Genomic DNA, 19633 nt, shown 5'->3' with positions numbered 1-19633 from the left:
GGCTACTTCCTTGATCCTTGGTCTGCAGCAATGTTTTTAGGTAGGCGATACATGTTGACATAGCATCTATATGAATCCCAGGATCCAGGGTTTTACCAGAAAATGTCATCACTTTACCTTCAGTGGTTTTAATCATGTGGCCAATCAGTAATAACCTTTGATGAACTTTGCTTTTGGGACCAGGCTGTGCAGGACTGTGCTCTACTGCAGAATATACAGCAGCAGTCTTCCTAAGTATTCAGTCTTCATGTACTGTGTGCATCTAAATGCCTTCATCAAACTATTATCCCAGTTTCACAGTTTAGTTTTTATATTTCTTTACTAGTATTCACAAGACGGCACATCGACCTTTTAAAGGCTACATAATATTTATATTGCAAGATCAATGAAAAACAAAACAGCACATCAAAATCAAATCCCTTCACTCACTGATTTCAATAAAGATGTTCAGTACAATGTGTTCATGTTAAAATAAAACAAACAAACAAACAAACAAACAGACAAACACCTATGCAGATATGGATGTGGCTACTGAGTTCCTTAGACTTCAGCTAACTAATCCCTGACCCAACTGCTTATATTTTATGTTTGACATCAAACTAATCACAAAAAACTTTGTACTATACATAAGATATGTCATTCATGCATCCCCCCAAAAATGGAAATTCTCCATAACTAAAAGTAAAAATTAAAAATAAAATACAACAGATGCAAATATTTAGTAACGTAATGTGCCACAGCTAAGACAAAACGCAACACGATGGTGAACAGAATAAACATTTTAGCCATAAAAACTGCAAAATGAAACGATGGATCTGATGAACAGGCAGTCAGTTTTGGTCCTTGTGCAGATGACAGCGAAACTATTAACCCGCCTGAGTGATGCAAAGATCTTAAATATGACAGGGATCATTTCACACGCTTTGCCCACTTTCATCCTCTCAGAGCACGCCACATCTTAAAAATCTATTAAGACAAATGTGATAACAATTGCAAGTCCCAAAGTTAACGCAGTTTAGGTCCTGCAGCGTAGTCCTTAGTGACGCCTACTTTTGAATTTTCCCTCTGCAGAAAAGATCCCAGAAGTCCTGATTGTTCTGAAACCTGCAGGGAAATGAAAAGCTATCATTAATAGTTCAATCAGGAACATTATAGTAAAAATAGGATTGTTGTTCTATCAGCAGTCATTTATATTAGGCAGTATGGCTCTGTTCTGGGACCTCCCTGCAGGTATAAACAAAGACATGGAAAGCACCTGGTGAAAGAGAGAGAGCAGCAACAGCAAACCAGAACAGTTCGAGCATCAGTGACAACAGACATGACATTTATTCAGACAGAAATGGCACGAATAGCACTAAATGTAGGAGGTAGGTTTGCAAAGCGGCTTGCAGAGGCAACAGTAACTGTTTACTGGTAGAAGCAGCCTGCCAGAACTAGCATGCTCAAGGCTACAGAACACAGCATGTTTAACTACAAATACCCCAATCCTACCCTAAACTGTGGAACATGACTGTGGAACAGTTTTCCAGTAGACTCACAGCAACCTAAAGCAAACATCATTCAGTAAAAAAAAAGTAAAACATGCTTTTTAGTAAGTGTTAGTACTAAGTATTAGTATTTAGTAAGATTAGCAAGCATGTACGAGCTTTATTCTACTGCATTTCCGACTTAATGTCAGACTATTTTGCTTGTGCACATATTTGTGTGTGTGTGTGTATATATATATATATATATATATATATATATATACTCACACAATGTCCAAAATAAAAGGTTATCATCAAAATAATATAATTTAAATTAACATTTATAAGCTGCTTGTAACAGGCAGGGGTTTGACCCCTGGTTCCTCCAAACTGCTTTACATCCACAAGCAGACTGAAGGATCCACTGGAGGAAGATGCTGGACCTTGAATTTATTGACTGCATTTGCATTTGCAGCTGACTTGCACCCAGTGCATCCATCATCATCCATCATCTATGCGAGTGTGTGCATGATAGATGGATATAACCACCAGCATTTTTTTCACATATAAAAACTGTATTGATATAAGGCGTCGGTCTACCAGATCAGTTTTTAAATTGTCTGCTGCGCTCATCTGGAAGGAAACTTACCCAGGTCATGAAGTACAAAGCAAAGTGAACTGCAAACCTACCTCAGCACAGAATTTTCAAGGTCCTGTATGTTATACCTATGGATGCACTTAGGAATACACCAATCTCAGCCCATCCAAATGTACCAGGAGGATACATATAATCAATAAAGTTACCTCAAATCTTCAAATGATTATCTTCATATTCAAGCATTAATTCAGCATGCTGACCTGAAAGGCAGCCGTAGCTTCAGTAGAGCCCAATCTCCGTCAGGTTGATCTTGATGATGACATCAGTTACTGCGTCGAACACAAACTCCACATTCTTGGTGTCTGTCGCACATGTACGGTGTGTGTAGATATCCTTGATGTCCTTTCGTTTATTCAAGTCTTCGAACTGGCACTGGATATAATCTGCTGCCTCTTTGTATGTGCTCTCACCTACAGTGAAAGACAATAAATTGTTTAAGAAACATCCCCTTAACGATCTCTGGATCACCTAATTATACCTGTTTTTCTTTGTAGAGAACATCATACACAGACTGTCTGATTAGGAACAGTCTAGTTCAATTATGCACTTATTTAAAAGAGTATAGTATATCCCACAGCTTAAAACTTCATATATGTATATATATATATATATATATATATATATATATATATATATATATATATATATATATATATATATACATATATATATATATATATATATATATATATATATATATATATATATACATATATACATATATATATATATATATATATATATATATATATGCTGCAAATACATAAAATACAATAAAAATACAATAAATATTTTCTCAAAACATTAAAGCTTACACCATATAAGACCTTCCATAAACTAATGTTTGTCTCACCAGTGTACTCGGGGTAGCAGATAGTAAGGGGACTTCTGGTGATCTTCTCTTCAAACAAGTCTTTCTTATTCAGGAAAAGGATGATGGAGGTGCGGGTGAACCACTTGTTGTTGCAGATGGAGTCGAAAAGCTTCATGCTCTCATGCATCCGGTTCTGAGGAAAGAGCAGATGTGACTGTGACCCTAATTGGCATTTCTTGCAGAGGACATCTTGACCTGACACAAACTGAATATCATCAATCTGCTTTGCTTTTAGGGTCCCGTCACTGAGAAACCCGACTGGCACGGTGCCGGTTAGTGCCAGCTGGCGTCCACCCCTTGCTAGTTATGTTGACCTGAACCAATGGCTCTGTGTGAGTTATGAACAAAATGTACCACATGTACAAACAGTGAAGTAGGCCAACAATAGCGTACTTTACTGTGCTTGCAGAAAGTGCAGCCAATCACTGACACAGACAAACCACAGAATCTAGTTCACTGTCACACTGTGTTGGCTTACCTGCACATTTTATGTAAGCAATCTTTCCCTTTCCTTCTATCATAAGATATGTAAAAAAGGCCAACAGTGTGCCAACAAGAAAACCCTATGCTTTATGATTTATAAAGTGGACCAGAATCGGAGTGTTCGCTTCACAGTGCACTTACCATTTCCTCATCCTCAGCCAAGACGAGGTCATAGTCACTGAGGGCCACACAGAAAATGATTGCAGTGACTCCCTCAAAACAATGGATCCACTTCTTTCTCTCTGAGCGCTGACCTCCAACATCAAACATCCTGCGTACACATGCGCAAACAGATTCAGTTACTGCATAAACATTCTCTTTCATGCTCATATTACAGTTGTGATGTCTTTTTGTGTGTTTTCTACAAGGATGTGCACCAACACACACACACGGGGCACGCTGATGTCTGCACTCTCACATCTCATGTCTGTGCCTCGCTCTCCACCTGAGTCCCTGAGAGGCAAGCCTAATCTATACTACGATTTTCAGCTGAAGCCGAAATGAAATTAGAGAGCACCGCGTTTTTCAACACCAATCGAGTGATTACACATTTTTAGATCCTGAGCATTTTTATGGGATTACAAATGAAGGGAGGCCAGGAAGGCTATTACACTAAACGTTTTACCAATATTTATAAGTACAGGAGCTATATAATGTAATAATGTGAAAGGACTGAAGCGATGTAATTCCATTAACAGCCACAAAGGTGGGTCATCTTGAGCTCAACAGCAGCAGCATTTGTGAGTTATGTAAGAGGTCGAAACCAGGTCTATGATTTTGTGAAAACAGCATCCACTAAGCAATTTTATTTTTCAATCGTGTTTTATCAGCATTTTATTTTTGAGCATCTTTGATGCTGTGACTACAAAGATGTTTCATTCCCAGGTGAGGCCTGTTCTCTCATTATTCTATAACAAATTAAGCACATAAAAGATGTGTGATTGAATCCAAGTGTTGAACTCGGATTTGATAGCTGTTCCCTGGAACTCTCAATATGTCGGTGCAAATGAAAGAGGCCATCGTTATATATATATATATATATATATATATATATATATATATATATATATATATATATATTAGGGGTGCAACAATACACAAAATTCACGGTTTGGTTCGGTTCGATACTTTGGTGTCATGGTTCGATATTTTTTCGATACAAAAAAAACGTTCATGCCTTTTTAATTTGTCATTTATTAAATTTTCACGGCACATTCTGCACCACATCTCTGTGCGTTCATCATTTGTTTGAAGCCAGCTCACCTCCTGCAACTACTTTTCCGAGAATACGTGCTTCTTTTGTGGTTCGGACTCCTGACATTTCTTTGGAGGTGGAGGAACATCACAGTAATTGCTTAAAGGAGCTTCTTCGACATCTTTAAGAGTTCTAAACAAATGTCTGTCCTCCTCCTGAAAATCTTATGTATGCAAACACGCGTTGCAACTTCTTATCTTGTGCCCGTTTTTTATTTTGACAGCGAATGCGCACCTGCGGACCACTTATGTGCAGCCTTGGTTATTTCGCTTGTCATATTGCAGCCACAGAAATTCTTTTGTCCATGAAACCATAAAGCTGCACTTTCTTTTTGCCTTGTGGTCTGATTTGTCATAACTTTTCCGTTTTGTGGTAAGCTTTTCTTTGGCTGCCACTTCTTCACCCTGACCTGTCTTATTTGGCTCAGCAGAACTAAAATATTGTGGCGAGCTCAGACAAGGAGGAGACGAAGGTATCGTTTGGTCTTGCTTCCCGTGAGCTAGCCAGGGAGCACAGCCGTTTATTGACATCTGCAGAAGAACACTGCCGCTAGCTAACTGCTCAGCGAGGCAACAGCACAGCAACAACAACAACACACAGGGCGCCCTCTGACCCCGGAAGGACACACCGTCGCAGCGAGAGGGCGTCACCCGTCACTATGGCAACATAAACAAAACATAACTGTACAAACAGAACCCCGAACAGCCCTGACCCACTACATACCCCCCACCTAAGGGGTCAGTCGTCCCCGACGACAGTGCAGCCTAGGCGGAGTAGTCGAACGCAGATTCACTGAGCACAGGGCAAGCTAGCGAGACAGAAGTTAAGCTCTCCTTGCAACATGGCAAATTGAACCTCCCCCACCCTCATTCAGATCTGGCGTTTGGAACTATTTTGGTTTTCATGTGACGTATGACCCTGAAGGTAAGCGCGTCATGGACTAAAGTAAAACAGTATGTTGGATGTGCCACGCAATGCTCAATTACATGGGTGGGAGCTAGTGTGTTAGCACAGTTAGCTCGTTAACGTGTTGGCCGTCCAGCCCCATGCATGGGCGATCCGCGGTAGCTCGTTAACGGAGATTTGCTGTGTTGTGGCGTTAACGTCATTTCAACGAGATTTACGCTGACAGCACTAGTGGGAACACAACAAATATGACTGCACATTTATGCTGACATTATCCTAGTGCAAAGACAAGTGGAAGCAGACAAAAACAACAAGCACGCATGCTACAAACTTTACCCGAGTCATTTAGACAGCCGTTAGCACATGATTCTTCTTATGGGGACCTGATATGTTTAATATGCTGCTGAGAATATAGCCCAGAAGAAGCGTATAGTATAGCTTTTATTTTGGAAAGAGCCATTTCTCTGTAATAAACTCTCTTTTCCAAAGATGAGTGATTCCTCAATCAGATACAGGGCTCCTGCCCGACGTCCCGGGGCTAGCGATTTTTCCAGTCGGGCTACCAAAATCTATCTCTGCCCTGCCCGTCAGGCTATCGTAGGAAGGAAAAATATATGTCAATGCTTTTGCATTCTTTCGGAAATGTAGCTGGGTAATTATGCCATTGGCATCGGTGAGCCACTGTCAATATGTGACATATTGAAATCGCGTTTGAATTTGCGCTTGTTTTTTGCTTTCACTTTGCAATCGCGTGAACTGTGTATAGAGAGCGACAGCACTGATTGGTGAGTGATGATAATTTGCGCACCAATTCCTCTGACATCGTCTTATCAATCGTTAGCTTACTATGCAAACATGACAAGTGAAACCTCCCGCAGCAAGCTTAAACATGTGAGAGGTTGATGGCGCAGAGAATCGCTGAGCGTTATGTGAGTGCGTGTGTAAAAGCAGCAGGATACATATTGTAGCGGGTCAGGGCTGTTCGGGGTTCTGTTTGTACAGTTATGTTTTGTTTATGTTGCCATAGTGACAGGTGACGCCCTCTCGCTGCGACGGTGTGTCCTTCGGGGGTCAGAGGGCGCCCTGTGTGTTGTTGTTGTTGTTGTTGTTGTTGTTGCTGTGCTGTTGCCTCGCTGAGCAGTTAGCTAGCGGCAGTGTTCTTCTGCAGATGTCAATAAACGGCTGTGCTCCCTGGCTAGCTCACGGGAAGCAAGACCAAACGATACTTCCGTCTCCTCCTTGTCTGAGCTCGCCACATTTGTGTCAGAAGTGGGATGATGGTGGCACCCCATGTTCTGACCCGAGGGACATTTGCTGGACTTTGTGTGGGGTAATGGGGTCGTCGGGGACGACTGACCCCTTAGGTGGGGGGTATGTAGTGGGTCAGGGCTGTTCGGGGTTCTGTTTGTACAGTTATGTTTTGTTTATGTTGCCATAGTGACGGGTGACGCCCTCTCGCTGCGACGGTGTGTCCTTCCGGGGTCAGAGGGCGCCCTGTGTGTTGTTGTTGTTGTTGCTGTGCTGTTGCCGCGCTGAGCAGTTAGCTAGCGGCAGTGTTCTTCTGCAGATGTCAATAAACGGCTGTGCTCCCTGGCTAGCTCACGGGAAGCAAGACCAAACGATACCTTCGTCTCCTCCTTGTCTGAGCTCGCCACAATATTTTAGTTCTGCTGAGCCAAATAAGACAGGTCAGGGTGAAGAAGTGACAGCCAAAGAAAAGCTTACCACAAAACGGAAAAGTTATGACAAATCAGACCATAAGGCAAAAAGAAAGTGCAGCTTTATGGTTTCATGGACAAAAGAATTTCTGTGGCTGCAATATGACAAGCGAAATAACCAAGGCTGCACATAAGTGGTCCGCAGGTGCGCATTCGCTGTCAAAATAAAAAACGGGCACAAGATAAGAAGTTGCAACGCGTGTTTGCATACATAAGATTTTCAGGAGGAGGACAGACATTTGTTTAGAACTCTTAAAGATGTCGAAGAAGCTCCTTTAAGCAATTACTGTGATGTTCCTCCACCTCCAAAGAAATGTCAGAAGGAGTCCGAACCACAAAAGAAGCACGTATTCTCGGAAAAGTAGTTGCAGGAGGTGAGCTGGCTTCAAACAAATGATGAACGCACAGAGATGTGGTGCAGAATGTGCCGTGAAAATTTAATAAATGACAAAAAGGCATGAACGTTTTTTTTGTATCGAAAAAATATCGAACCATGACACCAAAGTATCAAACCGAACCGAACCGTGAATTTTGTGTATTGTTGCACCCCTAATATATATATATGTATAATATATATATATATATATATATATATATATATATATATATATATATATATATATATATATATATATATATATATATAATATATATATATATATATATATATATGTTATACATATACGTGTGTGTGTAGGGTATATTCATCAACAAACTTCAACGTATCCAGAACTCTGCTGCCCGTATTATTACTAGGACTCCCTCTGCTCACCACATCACCCCTATCGTGAAGCAGCTTCACTGGCTCCCGGTTCAACTCTGCATTAATTTCAAAATACTCCTCTACACATTTAAGGCTATTCATTCTCTCTCCCCACCATATCTCTCTGACTTGGTACAGATCTCCATCCCATCCCGGTGGGTGGGGGGGCTTTTAGTTGCTCTGCCCCTCGACTTTGGAATTACTTACCCCCTGACCTTAGATACATCAGTTCTTTCCCCCTTTTTAAGTACACCCTCAAAACCCACCTGTTCAAGATAGCCTACTCGGTATAACTACTCCATGCTCTTAAACTTTGTTTTATTATTGTGCTCATTTCCTGTTTTTATGCTTGTCTTATTTGTTCTGTAAAGTTGTCTTGAGTGTTTTGAAAGGCACTTTTAAATAAAATGTATTATTATTATTGTTGTTGTTGTTGTTGTTGTTGTTGTAATTATTATTATACAGATATAGGATCAAAGCGAGCCTTTTTATTTGTAAAAAAAAGGAACGGACTGGCCAGCTCAGCGACACCAAAAGACCTGAAACAGGTCACAACTAAAGTGCACAATGACAGAGTTATTTCCATGGTAAAAAAAACCAAACATTTGGCAACATCTAAACAGGTCAGCAACACTTTTAACAAGCTAGCTGTCAAGGTCTACAATTGAGAGACACCTTTAAGAATGGAAAAACAGAGGGTTTACAACAAGGTGCAAACCACTGGTTACACTCAAGAACATGAAGAGCAGAACAGACTTTGCCGGGAAACAAATTCTGGACAGATGAAAACAGGATCAACTTGTCCCAGAATGATGGGAAGAAAAAAGTATGGAGAGAAACATAAAACATCCTCTGTCAAACAGAGTAGAGGCAGTGTTATGGCATGGGCATGTACGGGTGCCGCTGGAACAAGCCCACTAGTGTTTACTGATGATGTGATTGCTGATTGAAATAGCAGGATGAATTGCGAAGTGTACAGGGCATTGCTCTCTTTAATTAACACAAATACCTTTTGTGTTATGTAACTGTTTCACACAGGGAAGTCTTTTTGCACTCGACCATTACAATTTACATAAAAAACATAAACAAGAAAAGCCTAAAAATAGTCCTTATTTCCTGAAGTAGAATCCGCTCTCTGTGTTGGGAACTGCTCTGTTGAGTCTACAATGAAGACATCTAGGTAAATGTTTATAAATATAGTAAACCAGTATAGACAAGAGCTGCTCAATAAGTCGCCCAAAGGAGGCCCTTTGTGAGCAATATGAAGCTGTACTAACTTGAAGTTGAGTTCTTTGAACGTGAAGTGAGTTTCAACGATCCCGGTGGTCTTCACACGTGTGCGCAAAACATCCTGCTGAGTTGGGATGTAATCTGTCTGGCAGATTCTCTCCATTTCGTTCAGGTAGCTGAGGGACAGAAAAAAAGTAGTATGCATTCAGCAGGGTGTAAAATACATTTTTAGGCTTTCCACAACAGAATCTGCTGAATACTCTGCTGAAAATCTGTACATACATATGATATGTTTGTTTGTTTGTTTTCTTTTATTGCCAAATATTTCCAAAAATGCTAGTTTAATGCAGAGTAACAAATGTTTGGTCATGCGGAGATCATCCTGCATGCACACATCTGAGGACGCCACAAAATGATACTAAATATGGGCTCATATTTTCGTGGATGATAAACACTGACTCCTTTTGGGTTGAGTATAAACAGTCTATCTCTACAGGCTCTTCTTTTCTCATAGTGTGGACACAGAGTCATGACAGCCCGCCTGTTTTGACAACAAAGAGAGTGTGTCCTTCACGCTAAGCTACGCTACGTTTTCTTTTCAGGACGAGTGTGATATAAACGCTACAGAAGCACAAAAGAACCTTGAGCTTTATCCTCGTCTGATTGGTAATTAAAGTCTAAGCTATATTTAGCTCAAACTTCCCATCAGGTGTTCTCATTCTGAGTTTCACTTTAATAACAAACTGTTTTGCCCAAATGCCTTTAAGCGGAGGGCTGCAATTTCCATTTGCCTGTTTCTCCTTCGTTTCTTGCCCTGTTTCAGGAATGCAGTCCGTTGTGCAACAAGCCGACACAGGACTTCGAGGAACAAGACACATCTTGCCTCTCTGTGTTTCAAACATGAAGCAGGAGAGCAGCTTTTAGTCAAAGCTGTCACACTCCAGGTGACGAAGAAAATGCAATGATAAAACTTTTCTTGAGAAACCGATTTATATTGACTGTGTTATGACTGCAGTCATCTGTGTGTCAGCTCATCTAATATCTATGTGGAGAAGTGAGTGCTCACTATGCAGCCGAGTCGTTGAGCTGGTACTCTCGAGATCGATCGAAGCAGGCCTGAACTCCAGCATCGCTCCACAGCCTCGGGATCACGCTGGTCAGCTCTGCGGACATCACCCCTTCATCTGCTGAACTCGCCAGGGCAAACAGCTGGCGAGCGTCATCCTGGCAACACGAATAACTGCTCACATCGTAAAATTCTCTCTTTGAACATCATCTTTTATGTCGACCCAGTGCAGTTAGCTTACCGCTCGCGCCTCGTCTCCGAAATCTATCTTCAACTGGCCCATTGCCCTGATGATGGCCATGATGGACTGGATGGTGTTGCTGTACACGACCACTTTGTACTGCTTGCACTCCTCTTCTGAGTAGCCATCTTCATGAATGATCCTGACACAGACACAAAATCCAAACAGGATTTTAGAGCTCGTGTAAATATTTGACAGTGTTAACAATGTGGCCTTAACAAATGTGGGGCAAATTGCACATTAGGAAAGTTTAATGCTTGTACTGTCATTAATGCTGGAATTTCAGCTTCACTGAGCATACAGCATGGCTAATGTGGGAACTGGGGGGCTCTATTCAGGCCCTGCCAGGCTACAACCGGCCTCTGAAGCCATTGTTTAAAATGTTATTCACAAAGGCCCTGAGTGGAGCGCAATGAGGCTCCAGATCTGCTTTCCCATAAAAATGTGCTGCAGCTATACGAGGAGCTGGGACTGTCTTTCACCAATGTAGAAAATAAATAAATAAAATAAATAAATAAATAAAGGTTTCTTCCAGGAAGAAGGCGTTTGATACACAAGTTGTAACTTACTTCATCTGCTTAACTATTGTGCTTTTCCCAGATTCTCCAGCACCTGCAAAAATGGACAGTATTTACAAACAAATAAATAAATACAAACATGAAAGCTACTACAGAATGTCTTACAGTCTAGTCCCCTGTCACATGGATCACACCAGCTTTTCATAACAGCTGAACTTAATCCCATCTCATTTAATCATACATCCCACAGTGTGTGGCATGTTTGCACCAAAACCACCAGGAAAAAAGCTTCTTTGTGATGAATTTCAGAAACCAAACTGGACCCTGGGGGGAGTGCAAACAGTCATGTAGTACTCACTTGCTCGAAATCAACTGGCTGCACCACTCAGCAGTTTCTCAGCGTGAGCACATTCAATTTTCCTTCATCACCGGAAATAGACAGTCACCAACGTCATGTAGAGGAATGAGACGCTAACTGCTTACTGCAAACCGTAATAGCCCAGATAACAGTGAAGGAGCACAGTGAGTCGTTCGATGAGCTGGTGCACTTGATTCAAAATAGTGGGAATCTGCGACAAACAATGAACTGATGGCAGTGGTGATGTCAAAGCCGCACCAAGCTTCCATTATAATAAATGATACCGTAATGATGATGAGTAGGGAGGGATTTCACATGAACAATCATTATAGTATTTCTACAATAATCACCCAAACAGGAAACAGTTGTCACGCTTCTGGCTGAAACTGTGTTTTTCCACTGGAGAGACAGTCCCAGATATCACGCTGGTCTGGGCGTTTGAGAGCAGTTAGGCCATAAAAATACAGAATATGAATCAAACAGGATGTCAGCAAGTTGACCCCCCCCATCCCCTCCAATAACAAACATAAACTTGTTTTCTGGCTCAAATCCAATGTTGCAGTATGAGAGGGGATGATCCTTTTCTCTTTTTTATATTAGATAGATAGATAGATAGATAGATAGATAGATAGATAGATAGATAGATAGATAGATAGATACATACATACATACATACATACATACATACATAGACGAACATTATTCAGTCACCTAGATCCACCTTTTCCTGCTTTTTACAGCTAACTGCACCTGTTCTTACACATGTTACACTGAAAAAAAGGGATTGGCCAGCTCTTGGATTTATGTAAGCATCTTGCGTGTATTTAGCACAATTGCCTCATGGTTTAAAGTTAAGTGTAACTATATAGTGTAGAAACTACATAATATGCAGAGCGGGTAGATTAAATTTTTCATATCATGTTCGAGTGAAGTAAGTCAATAAAATTAAAGCAATGTTAAATCTTGCGACACTGCAAGGGATTTCAGTCTTGCACGCTTTGGATCGTGGTTTGAGGAAGGCATCCATCTCAGTCAAGTCGAACAGCTGCCTCTACTTTTTTTGGTAAACCGAAAGAAGTAAATTGGGTGGTTGTTACATTAAAAAAAAGTCTACCTTGTAATTTGAACACAAAATTTTCATGTTTCTATCTTGAACGTAATTAAATCATGTAGGATCTGTACGAAATTCAACAACTTAATTTGTTCTTGTTGAGATGACCTGATACAATCTAGTAAGAGTGGTTAGTTGCTGGACTCATGAACATTAACAAGATCACATGAGATTTCAAACTGCAGGAAAATCACTAGAACGTCTTGATGCATTCTCAGTCATCCAGGAAAGTAAATCTCCAAAAGTTGATTCTGTTCATCTGGACGTAGCATTTTGTGGGATGAGTGACGAAATGTTTCTCCCACAAAACGCTACGTCCAGATGAACAGAATCAACTTTTGGAGAAAATCACTAGAGTTACAAGAGGCAGACAACTAAAGACACACACACACACACACACACACAACGTGTATGCTATTGCTTTTTATTGTGTTTTAACCTGCATGTCAAGGACAAAAACGTACAGAAAATTCCGCATCAAGCCTTGAAATCATAGCTTTCCTACTTATGTCCAGCCTGGATTGGTGACATGGTGGTTAGTGCTGTTGCCTCACAGTAAGAAGGTCCTGGAATCAAATCCACAATATGGCTAGTTTGCACTGATTTCTCTCTGGGTATTCTGGTGTCCTCCCACAGTTAAAAGTCATGCAGTTACAAGAGTTAGCTTAGGTTGATTAGTGATTCTAAATTCACCATAAATGTTAATGCAAACGGTTGTTTGTCTCTATGTGATTCACTGGTGAGCTGTCCAGTGTGTACCATGCCTCGTAACCTAGCCCCCCTGCAACCAGGATATAGGAGGATGTTAGTTGTTGTAGACCCATTCAACTTTTATGTTAACCAGACTCTAGACTTTGTTGAACATTATGTAATATGAAGTCAACATGTAGTATTTAAGAGATCAAGTAGTACTGTGGTAAAGGTTATTGAATAGTGTTGAAATAAAATGACAAAATTGTGAAGGATTAAAATATTCCAAGAGCTCAACTTACTTCATCTAAACATGTTTCAATCACGTTTTATGAACACAAAATGCACAGGTTTATTGACTATGAATAAGTTGAGTTGATTTAACTCAGTTGTTTAAGTTTCTGCCAAAGCAAAACGTTTGTGTGCAACCAATGTCCATTATTGAATCAAGTAAATCCAACATGGCCTTTTTTTCAGTGTACGTGTGAGCGGACCTGACAAAAGACACGTAAGGTGCATACAATAATATTTTAGTCAAAACAATTTCATGTGTAAGTGTAAGTGTTGAGAAAGCTTCCCAATAAGCGTTGCACAGAATATAACAAAGATGAGGGCACGCCAGTGAGAGAGTGAGGGGAGAAGCCAACAGGGAAAATATTGTCATCGTCATCTGAGCTGTGTAGTCACTTCACAAAAGGTTACATTAACGTAAAAAAAGAAAAGAAAAGTAAAAAGATTATTGTAAATGTAACTAAATGTTTTGAAATATGGGCGACTGCTTTCTTCCTTAACCTCCTAGGACCTGGCGTCCACATATGTGGACATCACATTTTGGGTTATTTAGACCAAAATACTCGATTTTGCTCTACAGAGCCTGATATCCACTTACGAGGACATTATACTGCTACTGTTCTATCAAAATTTTAAACTAATATCCTCATTTGTGGCTCTCATTTTCTTAGAAACAAAAAGTAGGTAAAAAAAATCTGGTAATTGTTTGTTTTTACATTCATCAGGTCCCAATCAGCCCAAATATCAAAGAGAAATTAAAAATGCATGCAATGGAAGAGTTTGGGTCTTAGGAGGTTAAAACACCCAGTAAGCTACATTGTCTTAACACAATGAATCCCTCAAAATGAGACACATTCCCATTGCCAGTCAGGAATCTACAGCAGATGAAGTTTGTCAAGGAGGCTCAGAATACAGTATCGTGTTCAGATGGACGGCCAGCAAGAATAAAATCCATGAATTCTTTGGTTAAGCTGTCAGCAGCCAGAGAGATTTATGCTCATCGGGCTCATCAGACAGAGGGGAGAAGACAAAGTGTGTTGATCCCACTTCTCAGTTCTGTCAGCAACCAGTTCTCTCATTCATGGCATTTTTGGCTGATTGTCAAGCATGGCCTGCTGCCAATTAAAAAAACCAACTTTACACAGGGAGCCAGAAACACAGGCAGGAATTAGACTCCAAACCAAGCCTCATTTAACAACAATCTGAAATGCAGATTTAAAAAAAAAAAATTGTTTGTGGTCAAATAGGAGACTGTTCATTGGATGGGTTAGCTGGCTCTAAGGTTTTGTGGTTTTGAATAAAGCACAGCAGCTGAAGTCCTCTTTGTTCTTCCCATGAACTCTCCTCTTCCCGTACAGACAGGGAGTGAAGGGCACTGCCTGGAAAAATCTCTGAGGTCAAAATTTGACAATAAATCTTTCCATACAGTAAGAGTTTTGCCTGAATTTAGTATTATAGCGCCACATTTTTCCACCTGAAGTCAATCCTCGTATATCTGCTGGTAGGATTTGTGTGTATCCAAAACCCACATATGTGACTTCATGTGGAATCTATTTTTAACCTAGCAGCTTTATTTTTTCCCAAACAACAGCCATGCTGTAGTCTATTAACCTAACAGTGGAGAAAAAATAAAAGGTAACCTAACACTTGTGGGCAGTAATGGCTCAAAAAATACAGTAAGTAGATTTACTGGCAGAGTTTAGTTCTGTCTTATCTTTTAAATCAAGGTACAAAAAATCATTGCAGACACAAAGGACAGCGCACTGATGGAAAAGCTGCCTCATTGTGAGAAAAATGCCTCTATCCAGAATGTGACACAGAACACAAACAAGGGGGGAAAAGCAGGAAATCAGATATAGAGAAGCATGAAAATCATCTCAGTCTTGATCAACAACCGCAAATGTTCACACAGTGCAGTTCCTGTTAGTGGAAAATATTCATGTTAAGTGAGGTTAAGTGGGTGGTGCCTAAAAAACAAAACGTTATTTCAGGGTATTACGTTACACTTTGTCTCTCCAAAAAAAAAAATCACAGACAATATCTTTACCTTTGATTATCTTTCTGATTTACCACCACAGTTACAGTAATTGACAAATTCATTTGTTCCTTTGAACTGTCCAAGCTGAATCATGAATAAACACTTTCTACAGTTTTATGAGTAGATTTTCCACCATCATTAAAAACTGTAATTTACAAACAGCGCTATGTTCTGGCATCCTGCTGCGTGACGAAATTAACACTCACTGGCCACTTTGCTCTTTAACAAAAATATCTAATCAGCTGATCACATGGCAAGAAGTCAATGCATTTAGGCACACAGATATGATCAAAATGACCTGCTGACACTCAAACTGCGAATCAGGATAGAGAAGAAAGGTTGTTTAGGTGACTCTGAACGTCATGCATGGTTGTTGGTGCCAGACTGGCTGATCTGAGTGTTTCAGAAACTGCCGATCTACTGGGATTTTCCTTCACGATGATCTCTAGGGTTTACAGAGCATTGCCCAAAAAAGAGAAAATATCCAGTGAGTGGCAGCTCTCTGGGCTAAAATGCTTTGTTGATACAAAAGGTCAGAGGAGAAAGGTCAGACTGTTTAGAGCTGATAAGAAAAGCAACTCAAAAGTAACTCAAATAATCACTGGATACAATCAAGGTATGCAGAAGAGCACGTTTGGATACACAACATGTTGTACCTTGAAGCAGATGGGCTACAGCAACGTAACACCAATGCGGGTGCCGTTCCTGTCAGCTAAGAACAGGAACTTGAGGCTACGAGTCATACGACCTAACCAAAATTGCACAATAAAAGTTTGGAAAAATGATGATGAGTCTTAATTTGTGCTGCAACATTCAGACAGTAAGGTCAGAATTTGACACACTTCTTTTCACACTTGTTTAAACGCGACAGCCTTCCTGAGTACAGTGGCTGACTCTATCCATGCCATTATGACCACGGTGTACAAATCTTCTGATTGGTCATTCCAGCAGAATAACGCCCCAGGTCATTTCACAAAGCTCAAATCATCTCAAAGTGGTTTCTTGAACATAACAATGATCACTGCACTCAAATGGCCTCCACAGTCTGCGCATCTCAATCCAACAGAGCACCTTTGGGACGTGGAGGAAGATTTACATCATGAATGTGCAGCCGTGTGATGCTGTCATGTCAATGTGAACCAAAATCCCTGTGGAATGTTTTTTTAGCACCTTGTTGAATCATGAAGAGTTAAAACAGGAGATTATACCTGCTACTAGCAAAGTGTACCCAAAGAATGGTATGTTACGTATGATATTGTTACGTGAATAAAACTGTGTGTTAGACAGCGGTCTCATATAGTGACAAACAACATCTTCCACCTCTCTCCTTTAGTTTTACGACCCATAACTCTTCTTCTGCTTTGGTTTACGCCCATTCCTAAATCTCTGTATCATATTCTTGTGATCATCTTCACATATAGTTCATTATATTGAAATGACAGCGATTAGCATTCAGTATGAGTGTGAACAGCAAAGTTAATATGTTGCTCATCTGGGAGCGTTTACGATATGATATTTTCTGTTATACTAATACTTTAGGCAAGGTCAAACGCAGTAAAGGATGTTTAATTGTCTGGTTGGTTCACTTTCTGCACTGATAAGTCTTTTTTTTGTTTTAAACAACAGATGGCACAAAAAATATCACAGAGTCATCTCTCTGCTCAGTTTAGAAACAAAATACCACAAATCTGGGCAGGCCCAGATCAACAGACCATAAAATTTTAATGGAGCTTTTTGATGTTGACGTTCTCCTTCTTTTTCCAGAATGGAAAACAAAAGAATCTACCCTGTTGTCTCAAGTTTAGGCAAGTCCGATGGTATTTACATGAATATTTTAACAGACATCATATTCAATTACAGGATCTTTCTCTGTTCTTACACATTTACACCATGAAATACATCCACAGGCACAGAGAATAAAAACACTAAGCCTTGTTAGACTAGGCTAATTTAATACCCCACACCCACAGTGACAGTGTAACAATACAGCATACAGTTATAGCATGCTGAAATCTGCACACACTGTGAAGATAAGGCCTGACTTTTTGTGTGGTCGGCAGGATCCTCTGCCTGAAATTCACCACAGCAACAAACTGCTTTGGCTAAAGACAAAACGATTCTAAAAGAAGTTAAATTACTACATTTAGAAATGACTAAGGTGAAGAACACTAAAAATATGCAGACCTTAAATAATGAGCGGATTAACTGATTGGGTTCCTCATTCATTTAACTGCATATGCAGGCATATCAGTCTTGGTGTGGCTGCAGGCTGTATGCACAGATTGCCAGTGCAGCACAGCTCATCACAGGTGGACACTTTTGTCCATGAACTTGTGATAATGTCAAGCTCAGCTCTTTCAGAAGCTCCAATACAATTCATTTTAAATGCACTTGTTCTCAAGTACCAGAACAGACTGACCCCAGACCAGCTTTTACCTGCAGCTCTAAATCTGTAAGCACTGGTGTAAAACAGACCCGAGGCAAGTGACAACACTTGTCAGCTCTGGGCAAGTACTCCCAATTTCAGCAATGCAACACAGACTGAAAACCAGTGAGGTGGCTAAGGACTTGCATTTGCCCTCTCACCACCAACATCTGGTTTACTTCTGAAGGAAGAGGAGAAGCGATGAGCCGCAGCTGCTTAAAGCTGACAGGAGGAGGGGGAGGGAGGAGTGTTTGGAGTCAACCTAAAACCTAAAACGATCCCACACTAAAGAAGTGAATATTAAAAGTGGACTTCTCATACAGTCGTGTGATGACACAACATCTGCTGTACATAAAAAAAAGAGAGAGAGACTGTAAATAAAGTTCATACCGAGTAAAAGTAGTTTCACTTCTTTGGAGGATTTGTCTCTGTCTTCTCGCAGGTTTTTATCAATCATTTTACTCCTCTCCACCGCAGCTTTGTCCTCGGCGCTGATCGTGCACCCCATTTTTTTTCCTTCAAACTAATTCTTAGGCGACGGACTGTGGTTTCAGCAGCTCATAAGTTGAAAACACCGTCCAACGAGCTCTGAGCTCGGCGTGAGCTGAAGTTCCCCAACGCAGGGCGAAGCCGAGAGAGAGAGGGGGGGAAAGGCGTTGGCACAGGAGCCTCAGTCCAACTAAACCCACAGTCTGATGCTGCTGAGCTCGCACAGCTCCAGGCCATTCACTACCAGGAGACTATCAAATATAACTTTTCAAATCATAAAATACTTTAATCCAATTTATCGACACTTACAGCTAAAATCATATAAATAAAAAGAAAGAAAGTAAATATGAAAACTGTGTGAAAATCAGGATCCAAATCCAGCGTTTCCGGTGAAAAAGTCCAATAAAAACTACCAAATGTTCTTTTTCGCCCCCCAAAAAGTGACTGCCGCACAGCGGAGCGTCCAACCAGCTGATCCAGCTGCGGACCAAGAAAACCCTGCTGAAAAGGGAAAATTGACGCTCACCACGGGGCTGACGGGAAATGTAGTCAACTCCATTCAACCTGCTATGTAGCTTATTTCTGCCTGTGTTCCCAGAAGTAATGCTCGTCTAAATAAATGTAGTCTACTTCTTAAAGCTTTGAGCTGTAATGTTTAGACCACGTGAAGGTTATCTGCAAGTTTTCTCTGTAGCTCATTCTGAAGTACAGGCAGGAGAGTTTTGTGTGGTGTGACTGCGCCCTCTGGGGACTCACGAATGAAGCGCATTGAAATGCGGAATTCAATTAACCTTTATTCAGTCTGTATGATATTGTGCCTGCCCAGAGAGGTTGAGGGGCCCAAAAAACGGTTTCCTCCAGCTATTAGATATAACTTTGACTTTTTGAACAGGAAATAGTTTGGGGGCACACCTTTCAATGAGCCTGGAGGTTCGTGCGCGTTTATTATCGGAACGGTTAAATGCAGCAGTATTAGCAGAGTTAAGCTAATGTTTAGAATTAAGATTTTACACGTTAAATACGTGAAATGAGTGACAGAGATGTATCCAGTGT

The 19633-nt window shown here is 40.6% G+C and overlaps 1 protein-coding gene across 1 annotated transcript; it reads right to left on the bottom strand.

Annotated features, from left to right (window-relative positions):
* Positions 1-339: 339 nt before the first annotated feature.
* Positions 340-19229, bottom strand: gnai3 (guanine nucleotide binding protein (G protein), alpha inhibiting activity polypeptide 3). The gene is made up of 9 exons (XM_080898264.1): positions 18482-19229; positions 11230-11272; positions 10661-10802; positions 10420-10577; positions 9401-9529; positions 3623-3752; positions 2978-3131; positions 2325-2534; positions 340-1104 (listed from the first exon to the last, which is right to left on the bottom strand). The coding sequence occupies exons 1-8, from the start codon at positions 18597-18599 to the stop codon at positions 2344-2346; spliced, it is 1065 nt and encodes a 354-aa protein (XP_080754390.1). The 5' UTR covers positions 18600-19229; the 3' UTR covers positions 340-1104; positions 2325-2343.
* Between the last annotated feature and the right edge of the window lie 404 nt (positions 19230-19633).

The sequence above is a fragment of the Rhamphochromis sp. 'chilingali' genome (genome assembly GCF_963969265.1).
Source record: "Rhamphochromis sp. 'chilingali' genome assembly, chromosome: 12".
Taxonomy (NCBI): Eukaryota; Metazoa; Chordata; class Actinopteri; order Cichliformes; family Cichlidae; genus Rhamphochromis; species Rhamphochromis sp. 'chilingali'.
This window is presented reverse-complemented; position numbering and strand designations above follow the sequence as displayed.